Here is a 12,693-nt window from a genome sequence, read left to right as displayed (position 1 = left end):
TAAGCTGTGAAGTGCACCAAATGATGGATCTGGTTGAAATAAATGTGAGGCAGCCCTCGGTGTTGAGCGAAGGGCCATGGTCATAAGCGAGTCGTCGCATTAACTTTTAAGTCTGTGGCTATCGTGCCAGCCACACGGGCTCGGTCATGTTGTTTAGTACTTCAACTCCTTTGGCTGCTCCCATGGGTTGGCCTGGTCGGTGAAGTGACCGTAAGAAGCAGTGTTGAAGTAGATTGGTCTAGCCAAGTCGAGTTCTCTGACAATCACACCTGGTCTCAAGTCAAAGTTCTTGCCAATGATCTCCACCAACTGCTCTGAGGTGTACTTGGAAGTACCGTAGGTGTCCACGTGGATGGACAATGGCTCAGCAACACCAATGGCGTAGGAGAACTGGACAAGAGCTCTTCTGGCCAAACCAGCGTTGACAAGAGACTTGGCGACCCAACGGGCAGCGTAGGCAGCAGAACGGTCAACCTTGGAGAAATCCTTACCGGAGAAAGCACCACCACCGTGAGCACCCCAACCACCGTAGGTGTCGACAATGATCTTACGACCGGTCAAACCGGCGTCACCCTGAGGACCACCAATGACGAATCTGCCGGATGGCTGGATGTGGTAGACGGTCTTGTCGTCCAACAAGTTGGCAGGAATGGTTCTCTTGACGATCTTCTCCAAGATCTCGGTTCTCAAGTCCTCGGTGGTGATCTCGTCAGCGTGCTGGGTGGAGATAACCACAGTGTCGACTCTGACGGGCTTGACAGCACCACCGTCCTTCTCGTACTCAACGGTGACCTGGGTCTTGGTGTCGGGTCTCAACCAGGCGAGCTCACCAGATCTTCTGGCGTCAGCAAGAGCCTTGTTCAACTTGTGCGACAAGAGAACGGTCAAAGGCAACTTCTCTGGGGTCTCGTCGGTGGCGTAACCGAACATGATACCCTGGTCACCGGCACCCAACTCCTCAAGGGCTTTTTCGTAGTGCAAACCCTGGGCAATGTCGGGAGACTGCTGCTCAATAGCAACAAGCACGTTACAGGTCTTGTAGTCGAAACCCTTTTCGGAGTTGTCGTAACCAATGTGCTTGATGGTGTCTCTGATGATCTTCTGGTAGTCCAACTGGGCCTTGGTGGTGATCTCACCGAAAACCATAATCAAACCGGTCTTAGCGGCGGTTTCACAGGCAACCTTGGAAAGAGGGTCCACGGCAAGACAGGCGTCCAAAATGGCGTCACTGACCTGGTCACAGATCTTGTCTGGGTGGCCTTCGCCGACGGATTCGGAGGTAAAAAGGAACTTCTCTGGCATTGCTATGTTGGTGGTGGGATAGTCTTCTTTTTTTTTTTTTGAGGGGGTCTGTCTCACTATTTATATGCGGGAGCCACAGTCGATGGCTTCTGCAACGTTGAAAAAATTCACGTCCTCGTTATTGACGCACCTCCTGCAGATAGACTGAAAAGTCTACCGCTCTCATCCTAATAACTCGTGGTCGCAAAAACACGTGACCTAGATGGTGTTCTTATCTCTGGGGTTTTGCAGCCATGCCGCGTGGCCTGGGGAAGATGTACCTCATAGGGGAACTCGTTAGGTCATGAAGATTCAGTACAAGGATTTTGAAGGCGCCAGGACGCTCCAATGGACGGTTGTTGGGTGGTGCACGGATGTCCACTGGTGCACGGGTGCTGTCACTATACGACTTGGCGAAAGTCCGATTTCCCTCGGCATGCCCAGGCGATCCAGACATTGACCAGGGGGGTTGGTCAATCAAAGATCATCATCCATTTCTTTCAAATTTCGAAATAAGATGACCCAAAATACCACGTTTATGGGGTATCTTCTAAACGAGAATCTTGATGGCCTGCATACAGGCTGTTGACTCGTACTGATTCGGCCCAACCTAGCACGTTGGATCTCGGCCTCGTTCGGGAAAAGCCCATGTGCTGCGAGCCGGCGGCTAATGCCACTCGAACAAGTGGATATTCTGTTTAGTGATTTCTGAAAATGTGGCTGCTTTCAGATCAATTGAAAAGCTTCAATCTCATTGGTCAAAATCACAAGATTCGAATTGTCCATGGACGGCTGATTGGATCGCGATGAGCCGACTCAAATTACGCTGTATGTTATGAGCCGCCTCACCAACCATTGTGAATATCACAGTACATGTTTCGCTGTGGCCCCATTGGCAGACGGGTGATTGACGCTGAGCGTTTTTAATCTTTTTTTTCTCTTTTCTGTATTTCACAAGACCTCTTTTCAGGAATTTGACCTGCCAAGGCTGAAACCTTAGTGATCAAAAACAGCCTCCATTCTCTGAAATGTGAAGGGTGTTTGTTGAGTTCTTCAGAGCTTCCGTTCAGCCATCTATCCAAGGCTTAGGCTTACGTGAAGTATGGCAAGGTCTCGTAATGAGCAGCTAGGTCTCGGTCGTCGGCCCAAAGTTGAATGTTTTTGGCAATTGATGAACTGAAATTTGATAACGTTGTCAAATGACTCTTGCACTTTTGTGCTTTTCCAATCGGGCAGTGGTCTCTTCATATGCCTGAGTTGGCGCATCGATTTTGCAGCCATTTCCAATGCGGGTCTCAACGAGAGCACCAAAGTTGAAGTTCCACAAATGGTTTGAAAGTCAGTTACTGATAAAAATTAAAGAGCTAACCCAGTCCTTGTAACACGTCGCTCCATTATTGACCATAGCCGTAGCAGACTTATAAAAGTGGCTTGCACCTGCGATAGACTCAGAGTTCTTACTTAGTCAACCTCAGTGACACACCTTAGCTTTCAAAAAAGGTCGCTTTGGATTGTGCTAGCATGGACGGTTTTAGTATAATAGACCATAGCATTACCAAGTAAGACTTGTCTATATTAGCTCCGGTTCTTCAATTGTGGCTTATAGTGATTGGGTCAATAGGAGTTGGTCGAGAAATGATAGCGTTAGTGGACACTATGGCGATACCAAGCCCTGACCGAAAAGTCACTTTATTTGTATTAAGCTGAGAATATATGTAATCCTCAAATCACAGAATTGCTAGCCATATTCCCTTGCAACGACTCTTTACGGTCCTCATCTTTGTGCTATTCACGCCTCTGCTTCAAAATGTGGCCTTCTAGGCTAGACAACTATCCGCTATTTGGATAATATCTCTTAACGAATTTCATAATCTTCGTACTGCCTTTCACAAACTTCTTCGGGGAACCCCATTTACCTACTCCTTTCATCCTACCAGCTCCACTAGCACCATTTCCATTTTCAGCAAAGTAAAGCCTCCATTGGACTCTCTCTATAAACACAGTTTACCCGGAGACCCGGGAAAAAGTCCGGTTGACACCCGCTCGTAGCTCCGCAGGCCCCACAAGTATTTCCTAAATCCGGAGTTTGACAGGAAAAGCAGGTACTACACATATGTGTGTTGAGAGTGTAAAAGTGTTGATGTCATGGAACACAATACTGTCAGCCTTTGAAGAGCTCTACGGGGTACAATATCAAACAATGCGGTCACACTTTTAGTAGTCACTCTAGACGTTCCATCACATTTTAGCCGCTGATCGAATAAGGGTTCCTCCGATTCATTTGTTCTTCGTGCATAGATCTTATTGCCTAACTAGGATAATCAACTACTGGCATACCTTCGCGAGGTGCTTACCGAAAAACACAATAAGCACTCAGAAAGCAATGGACCATACAATAGTAATTCTATTGTAGCCATTCGATTATTAACAAAGGAATGGAGAAAGTCCGAATGGGAAACACGGCACTTGAGTTTATGGAATTGCAACATCCTCCTCTACTGAATGGCTGCAAAATATGTACCTATTATGCTCCCCACTGTACCCCATCAGCCGTTTCATCGATCAGAGGTCTCGGAGATTCCGTTTTTGGCGAATTTGCATCACTTTACTACCCGCTTCAAGACTATATAAACTCGTTAATAGACATCCTTTGTAGGCCAGTACAATGTTTGTCCTTCAGCTACTTCTCTCCTTAACAGTGGCTTTTGCCCAGGTGATAAAGCCAACGCTTCCCTCAAAAGATAGTTTTTACGAAGCCCCATCAAACGTCTCTGACTATGAAGTTGGTGATATCATCAACTACAGACAAGCACCCTACAAGCTTCGCTCCTTGTACACCGAGATGGATGTCAAGGAAGCATGGCAGCTATTGGTTCGTTCTGAAGATGCTCGTGGTGACCCAATTGCCATGGTGACTACCGTTTTGGTGCCATATGACCCAGACCCATCAAGAGTCGTTTCTTACCAATATGCTCAGGACTCTGCAACTATGGACTGTGCTCCATCATACGCTATTGCAAGAGGAGCCACAATGGGGACAGTGATTCAACAACTGGAGACCCTTCTTGTTCTGGGTATTCTAGCCAAAGGGTGGTATGCGCTTCTTCCAGATTACGAAGGTCCAGATGGGGCATTTACATCTGGGTATCAAGCAGGTCGAGCTGGACTTGACTCTTTAAAGGCTGCCTTGAATTCGAAAGAGATAACTGGTCTTTCTTCAGATGCAAAAGCGGCACTTTGGGGCTTTTCTGGTGGTTCTTATGCTTCAACATGGATGGCCTCGCTTCAACCTGATTATGCTCCAGAGCTTTCTGACAATCTAGTTGGTGCTGCTTTGGGAGGATGGGTGACCAACTGGACGGATGTTCTTTATGCTTCAGAGGGCAGATGGTTTGCTGGGCTTATTCCAAATATCCTCAATGGCATGATCAAGGCTGATCCTGATCTCAAGGAAATATTTGATGCTGAGGTGAAGGAGGAGTATCAAAAACGGTTGTACGGCGGTGTCGACGACTGTGTTTTCACCGCTGGCGTAAAAAACCTCTTCAAAAGTTTCTTCGGGGGAAAGAACTCCTGGTTCAAAAATGGCTACGACTTCTTCGACATCCCAGAAATCCAGGCCTATGTTGAGAAGAACGACATTGGTGTTCTTGAAGAAACCCCTCGCCCGGATATTCCACTCTTCGTGTATCACGGTGTTCCAGATGAAATTGTGCCTCACGCCGCCAGCTACAATGCTTTCCAGCAGTTCTGTGAATGGGGTATCAAGAGTTTCGAGTATGCTGAATCAAAGACTACTGGCCATATACTCGAAGCAATTGAGGGTGCTGGTGCCGCCTTGGCATGGATTGAAAACAGATTCAATGGAGAAGCTCCAGTGGATGGATGTAATCACACTGTTCGTACAACCAACGTGCTTTATCCTGGTGCCGATGTCCAGTTCCATCAGCTTTTGAGAACCATTCCTGTTGCACTTACAGGTCAGGAGATTGGAGAATCCACTAGGAATATCACTGATTCGACGTTGTTTACAAGAATTGTTCAGAAAACGGTTGGTGGCCTTCTTGGATTTGTGGGGCCTATTCCCTGGAAGAGGGATTTGACGGGAGTTCCTGACGAAATGGCTGAAATGTTGCAGAGCTGAGAGTATTTAGATTATTTGAGCTGTAAGATATGGTAATTAAAATGCAATGGATACCAGAAAGTGAATGTTGGTGAGAGGTCGTACCATAAGGAGTAGGTTTGTGAGAATTCTCGGAACAATGGTGCAATAACTACAATTTCGCAACCATCATGAAGATCTACCCAGATACCATCTTTCTGTATTTTGGAATTCTTTACATTAAGCCAGAACAACTTGAAAATAAAACAGCGTAAAAGCTATAAATCTGTAATCCCGAAGCATTTTCAACTATGCCTGTAACTCTCGATTGTAGGTATTCCTCAATCGCAGCCATGTTTCGCAGCCATTCTTCACAACATAATTACCAGCTAATGAAAAGCGCCAAATAACCAAAAATCTCGAGAACAAAGCCAATCCATTTTATTACCATTTGCAACCTGTCTTTATTTTATATTTCATTCCTTACTCATTTTTTGTTCCACTATACCCACTCGCCTGCCTCCTACATGTCTGTTTACGCGACTGCAACGCGCTTTTCGTGTCTCACCACAACACTCCATCTCAATTGCACTAGAGCTTCTTCATAGACATGGCTGAGATCGACTTCAGCGTGCTTGAAAAAGTCAAGAAGAGGCTTCAGGGGCCTTTGGATGTCGAGGATTCCCCTACCCAAATCATTGACGATGCTACCCAAGTGATTCTGAAGCCAGATACTCAGAACTTGGATGATACACAGAGGGTGGAAGAAACACAGCAACCAAATGATACGGAGATTGATTTTGGCCAGTCCATGCTTTTTGCACAGCCTACACAGAAAATCCAGGTTCCGCTGAAGGTGCAGCAAACCCAGGCCATCAAGCTTCCTCAACTAGGTCTAGAGGATGTGGAAGTGTTGAAACCCGATGCTTCTACCCAGGTGATTCCTCCACGTCAGCAAGCAGAGGAATTAGAAGCTGACCTTACCAAGACATCGCTTACGGATGAGGAGAACGAAATAGCTGCAGATAACGCCGAGACAACCATGGACTCGTCTATACAGAAGACCGTCACGACAAAGACCGAGTTGGAGGAGATCCAAAAGCAGCTCAGCGAGGAGAAAAGAGCCAGGTCGATTAAGCCAGCTTTTGAAAAGCGCCAAATTGATCCAGTCAACCGTTTGGTTGCTGCATTCGAGTCCGACTCCGAGGATGAACCTGCCAAGGTCTTAAGCGACCACGCCCTTCCTAAACTGAGCCCTACAACTTCACCCGTGAAAAACACCAAAGCCGGCATGGTGGAGCTTTCCGATTCTGACGACAATTCCGACTTTGAGACCACCAACGTGCTTGACTTCATTTCGAAAGCACGCTCACCCCGTCTGCCTGTGATGAACATCCAAAAGAACCCAATGGAAACCTACGCCATGAACCTCAAGCGCCAGATCCTTTCATCCCCCACGCGGCAAAGTGAAGAGAACCCTTCCATCAAGCTCGATGATTCTGATGACGAGGAGAAGGGAATTCCCGATCTAACGAAAGACCAACGGCTCATGATAAAGCAAAAGTTTGCCAAGAGAAAGCTCGAGAACACTAAGAAGGCAATCTTTTCAAGATTTCAGCATTTGCATTCTTCGAAAAACCCCAACAAACTCTTCCAAGAACTTAAAAAGGCCAATGCTAAGCAACTCCATGAACTCAAGCGCGAGAATGGTGACGCTGAGCTTATTGAGGAGATTGAAAAAGAGGAAGAGGAGATGGGAACCTTGTTGGAGCGTGAAATCGAACGTGTTCGTCGTATCAGAAAGAAGGAGAAACTCAAAGAGAAGGCTGCGCAAGCACTTCTAACTGGTAAGATGGGTGGAAGTGATGATGACGAAGATGGTGACTATCACGATGGTCTGGATGATGCGGAGGCCGTACCAGACAGTGACGGCGACCCTGAAGAATCAGACTACGGGCTGGAAGATAATGAGGAAGACGGTGATGAGACCGGACTTGTCAAAAGAAGACGCAGGGTTGTACTTTCTGATGACGAAAATGACAGCGCAGATGTCACTCTGTCTCCCGTTAAGAAAGCTCCTGTTGAGCGTGAAAGAAGACACGATGACAGCTACATGTTCGGAGGCCCTGCCAGTGGCTCCAACCCCGAGTCAGAGGATGAGGAAGAGGTAATGCATGTTCAGAGTGATAATACGCCACATTCTCAGCCAACTGAGCAATTTCACGACTTCACTAAAGAAGATCAGGAAACTTCTGGTTCCCACAAACTCTTTCAGAACCTCGGTCCTCGTGATTCCAACTCCCAGGCAACCAATGTTTCTTTTGCAGACGACTCCTTGGACAAAAGTATTGAAGTTCCTTCATTCCAAGACATTCCTCCAACGCAAACTTCAGTGGACTCCCAAAGCATTTTAGCTACTCAAGCTGACGTCATCCCATCTCAATTAGCAGCATCTACTCAAAATGATGAAGCATATTCGGATGACGAAGATGATTACCCTGCAGCTGTTTCCAAAGGAAGGAAACTAGTCAAGAGCCATCTTCAGCCTGTGGTTGAGAATGAAGAAGAGGAAGAGGAAGAAGAAAAGGTAGATGAAGAAGAGCTCAAAGAACGCCTTGCGTTCTACGAAGCGAAGATTCGCCGTAAGGAACTCAAGGCACGTCGCAAGCGGAAAGAGTTGGAAAGAAAAGGTATGAAAGGCATGGTCGAAGGTGAGGCCGAGGAGTCCGAAGATGAATGGAAGGGGATTGGTGGTTTAGATAATGATGAGAGTGACCAAGCCAATTCCGAAGATGAACGAATGATCGATAACACGCTCAACCTTGACTTGAACGACGAAGAAATCAGGAAGAAGTTCATGGAGGAGTACCAGATCAAGGACAAGAAAGACTTGGAGAAGTTGATGGATGATATTAAGAACCATAGGCTTACTAAGCGGGCTCGTGGCAATGGTTTCGATATCGAATTGAGTGACGAGGAAGACGAATTGTTGATGGCTTACAGACGTCAAAAGCTCGAGGAACAGAAACAGCGACTCATGGAAAGCCAGAAGCTCCAGAAGTTGGCAAAGAATGATCGTGCTAAGGCCTTCTTTGCGTCGATTCAAGATGAGGTTTTGTCTGTGGCTCTTGACGAGGATTCAGACGAGGATGAGCAGGAATCTCAATCCACTCAAGAGGATCCTAAGAAGGGCGATAGCCAGGCTACCGAGGAAGACGAGCAAGAATCACAACCTAAGAAGAGAATTCTACATCTCGAAGAGTCATTCGTGCAAAAGAAATTATCTTTCCTTTCTAGAAACGATGAAGATGACTATGTTACTATCCAAAATTTGTCTAGACGCCAGCATGGTATCAACTCAGACGATGAAGTCGAGGATATCCGCACACTCAAGAACAGAAGTATGATGAACTTGTTCAAGTCTGCTACTCCTGAAGTTGTTGAAGATGAAGACAACAGCAAGAAGAGACTGATTGATGAAGTGGCAACAGACGACGATGATGACAACGCCAACGAGAGTGACGATGGATTATCTCAAGTGTTCAAGAAGCCTTCAGTCGTGAGTCTGTTCAGGTCCTTCAGGGGTAAGGGTGACATTCAAGTCTCGAGTAATTACTTCTCGGGAGTGACTGTTAACAAGCAATACAAGGTGGCTACCGGTTCGGAAGCATCCATCTCATACATGTCACGGGCAAGCAAGAAGAAGGAGAACAAAAAGCTCGATTTCAAGAGCACAAAGGCCTTGAAGATTGAGCAAGGCTTGAGGGAAGTTAAACAGAAGAACTTCTCAAGCAAAATCTTTAACTCGAACACCAGTTTTGAGTAAACCTCACGAAGTGAATAGCATCAATGAAATTAAAATAATAGACTCTCGCTGAGAACCTGTCTAAACAGCTGTTGATTAGATGGGCCGTTCATAGGTCTTTTGGAGAGACCTCTTCCTTGTACTATGTTGGCTTTGTTGTTGCCGATAGTCAATGAAGAATGACTGCCACTTCTAAAACTGTTCTCACCAGGAGGTAGTCTTCTTGATTTGATGTCATTCGGTATCGAGATTGGATCCCTTAACCCTTTGCGTAGTTTCTTAATGCCTTCAGGTGGAGATTCATGAACAACAGTTGGAGCAGCTGGGGCTTGCGTTTTGGAAGGCGATGGATTATTGTGAATCAAATGAAGGAAGCTGGATGTCAAAGACTTTCCAAACTGATCGATGCTTCCTCTTCTAGCAGTATTCTGAACTGGAGCTTGATGACTGAAACCTCTAGGCGAACCCAACGGCGAATTCAATAAGTTGAAAATATTGATGTTGCTGCGCTTGGGAGTAACAGGCTGCTGTTTCTTGATAGGGGACTCATCGGGTTTGAGTTGATGCAAAATGTTCTTGGAGTGGTCTTTGAAGGATTTGGAAGGACCCTGCTGTGGTTTGTCTTCAACAGTGCTGGTGAAAATCGTTTCCACTGTTGGCTGACTGACATTGCCCTTGTTGATTATCGTAGCGGCTGGGTTGTGAAACTTGAAGGACGGTTTGAATGTCTTTTCCTTTTCTGAGAAAATCAGATCATGGGAACTGGATTTCTTGAGTGGAGCCGGGAAGGCCTTGCTGAGATCAACTCTAGAAGGCCGCAAAAAGTCGTCGAAATTGTCTAAGTCAAATTTAGGAGAAACTGGCAGTCCAGAAAGACCTGAGCAGTGGGACAAACTATCGATATCTAGATCCAATTTGCTCATATCCACGGGATTCAATCTTTTGAAGGTTGGACTTTCCGATGCCGAACCTCCGTAGAAGTCGTAGTCGTGGGTTTCGGAGGATGAAGAAATGCCGGTAGTATCGTGCTGCATGTCCATGATGGAATCCTGATGATCGTATGTTCCAGCCGACAGCTTGGAGATATTTCTGATGGCCTCCTCGTTTTCCAGAAGCGGATTCAACGTGTATGCGGCTGAAAGTCTGTAACGAGACTTCTTCTTTTCCACCTTCTGATTACGACACCTGAGGGGCCTCAAGTTGAGGTTCGATATGGAAAGCATGTTCTTGAGCTCCTTGTTGGGAACATGGGTCTGTTGCACCGGTTCTTCGTGGCTCAAAAACCGCTGATTATGATGTCTAAAAGTGTCAAGCATATAGTTGTACTCCTTGTTAAGATTAAGGAAGCTAGTCTCGTTGGTGAAGCTCTCGTTTAAATGCAAGTTGGAGTCCAAAAAGTAGGACCGTTCGTGGAGCTTTTCAAACTCATTGATGCAAACGTTGTTTTTGTTCAAAAGCTCGGTCATGGCATCGATCTCCGAGTCGGCAGCCGTTATCTGAGAGTTTAACAGAATGATTCTCAGTATGAGAGTATTTGATTCATCCATACTCAGAGCTATAGACTCCGAGCGGTTCAGAATGGCATCGGCCATGCGAAGAAGGTCGTCAATGCGGGACATGCCTTGGTAATTGGGTTCTAACAAAGAAAGCCAGAAGTTGTAGGATCAAACGATTGTGTGGGTATATGCTGGTGCAAACGGTCTATGAGTGTATCGTGACGAAAGGACCCGAAATCTTTGACTTAAACACCCAGAAAAAGCAAAATATGCCCAGTGAAAGGAGTGACTTGGTGAATATGCCAGAGATAGGACTTGCCAGGGATCAAATCAAATATTTACCGTTAGCGATGTTTGTTTACGTTAGCCTGCATGGCCCGCAGAGTCGTATTGTAAGCGGGAAGAAATGGCACAAATCTAGCGAGGTGCGAGACCAAAAGGGTGCACCTTCATGCACGTACCCCAAGCAGAGCGTTTCTGTGCCATTTGGGGGACAACTTAAAGGGACAAAAACATGGAGCTTTAAATTTACATCCATAATTATTAAAAAAGAGTTATTCAATAAATGGGCGACACCCCCTTTGGCGGTTCGGGGCTCTGGTATGGGAATTGGCGTGGTATGTGGCTTACTACAATGGCTGCGAAAACTCTTATCAAGACTGGGGAGCAGATCCACATCTGTGGATCCCAAAACTTGCGCTTCGGTTTTCCATTGATTCGCCTTTACGTTGATTTAGTTTTACGGATTCGGTTTTATCGTTTATTATGGCGTGTTATGCAGTTACTCATCGCTTTCCTTCTTCAGCTTCTTCTCCTTCTTCTCCTTCTTGTCTTTCTTCTCCTTCTTTTCCTTCTTTTCCTTCTTTTCCTTCTTTTCTTTCTTCTCCTTCTTCTCCTTCTTCTTTTCCCTCTTCTCGTCGTCGTCGTCATCGCGCTTGCGCTTCTCGCCTACCAACTTGTTCTCATACAGAGTCTCCTCAGGAGCTTCAAATGCCTGGTCTCTTTCAACCCTACGCTGCTCAGCAACCTCCTCCTGCTTGGCACGCTTCGACTGAAGATCACGAACGTACTTCTCTCTCTTGCCCAAGAAATACTCACCACTCTCGATCTGCAAATCGACCTTTCTAGGCTGCTGTGCTGGTGGGAATGGTGTGTACACCTTCTTCTTCTTGTCCTTGTTCTCGGCCTTCTTTCTGGCAACGTTACGCTTCTTGAACATGGGCAAGAAACGGGACCAGTCCTCGTTGGCCAACTCGGGGTTCTTGGCGAGCTCCTGCTTGATCATGAGCTCCTTGATGTGGTAGATGGGGTGGACGTTTTTCATGCAATCTTCAACAACCCTACGAACATCCTTCAAGCCCTTGTAAGGACCCATGGCGCTGACGGTGTTACCCTGAACCAAGATGTAACATTTCGTCAAAAGCTCCAAGGCTTTAAGGGTGTTACCATTAGGACCCACCAAACGCTGTCTTCTCTTGACAAATCTCTCCTTGTTCAGCACGAAGTTGCCGATCTTGATGACATCACAGGCGATGTCGTCCTGCAAAATCTTCACCGCCTGGGGGTATGGAACGGAACGGGCCAAAAGTTTTATAAGGTCTCTGGCCTTCAAAATGATGGCAGGGTCATATGTCTTTCTGGTGGTGCTGACAGTCATGGAACCTTCAACAAGATCAAGCTGGCAGGCAATTTGATGTTTTTCCAAAGCCTGGGTCAAATCGGGCCAGATGGACCGGAGGTAGTTTTCTCTGTATTTTGGGAAGAGGGTCATGAAAGACGATTCCTCGGCAAACGGCAAACCCAGTGCATTGTCGGCCTCAGTGAACTCGTCAATCTTCCACTTATCTATGTCTGGCGTGTCCCAGGGCTTGTCTTTGTTGTGTGTAGAAGGCATTCTAGGTGTTGTAGGATTTGGAGATATGGATTTTTGGAAGTCCTGATGCCCATCGCGGCACGTGATACAACTACAAATCTTGATTCAACACGAACCAACGACCCCCACCTACTTC

General features: G+C 46.4%; 5 protein-coding genes across 5 annotated transcripts; 2 read left to right on the top strand and 3 right to left on the bottom strand.

The window, feature by feature from the left end:
• Positions 1-153: 153 nt before the first annotated feature.
• SAM2 (methionine adenosyltransferase) lies at positions 154-1,302 on the bottom strand (the record flags this gene model as incomplete). The annotated part of the gene is made up of 1 exon (XM_024860232.1): positions 154-1,302. The coding sequence occupies one exon, from the start codon at positions 1,300-1,302 to the stop codon at positions 154-156; it is 1,149 nt and encodes a 382-aa protein (XP_024711612.1).
• Positions 1,303-3,946: 2,644 nt separating this feature from the next.
• Positions 3,947-5,425, top strand: C7M61_004918 (uncharacterized protein; the record flags this gene model as incomplete). Its single annotated transcript, XM_024860231.1, has 1 exon — positions 3,947-5,425. The coding sequence occupies one exon, from the start codon at positions 3,947-3,949 to the stop codon at positions 5,423-5,425; it is 1,479 nt and encodes a 492-aa protein (XP_024711611.1).
• Positions 5,426-5,993: 568 nt separating this feature from the next.
• On the top strand, positions 5,994-9,209 carry GIN1 (chromatin-modulating protein; the record flags this gene model as incomplete). The annotated part of the gene is made up of 1 exon (XM_024860230.1): positions 5,994-9,209. The coding sequence occupies one exon, from the start codon at positions 5,994-5,996 to the stop codon at positions 9,207-9,209; it is 3,216 nt and encodes a 1,071-aa protein (XP_024711610.1).
• Positions 9,210-9,238: 29 nt separating this feature from the next.
• On the bottom strand, positions 9,239-10,807 carry C7M61_004916 (uncharacterized protein; the record flags this gene model as incomplete). The annotated part of the gene is made up of 1 exon (XM_024860229.1): positions 9,239-10,807. The coding sequence occupies one exon, from the start codon at positions 10,805-10,807 to the stop codon at positions 9,239-9,241; it is 1,569 nt and encodes a 522-aa protein (XP_024711609.1).
• Positions 10,808-11,465: 658 nt separating this feature from the next.
• KRR1 (ribosome biosynthesis protein) lies at positions 11,466-12,578 on the bottom strand (the record flags this gene model as incomplete). Its single annotated transcript, XM_024860228.1, has 1 exon — positions 11,466-12,578. The coding sequence occupies one exon, from the start codon at positions 12,576-12,578 to the stop codon at positions 11,466-11,468; it is 1,113 nt and encodes a 370-aa protein (XP_024711608.1).
• Between the last annotated feature and the right edge of the window lie 115 nt (positions 12,579-12,693).

Source organism: Candidozyma pseudohaemuli (genome assembly GCF_003013735.1).
Source record: "Candidozyma pseudohaemuli strain B12108 chromosome Unknown scaffold00019, whole genome shotgun sequence".
In the NCBI taxonomy this organism is placed as follows: Eukaryota; Fungi; Ascomycota; class Pichiomycetes; order Serinales; family Metschnikowiaceae; genus Candidozyma; species Candidozyma pseudohaemuli.
The sequence above is the reverse complement of the archived record's forward strand: the minus strand, read 5'-3'. Positions and strand labels throughout refer to the sequence as shown.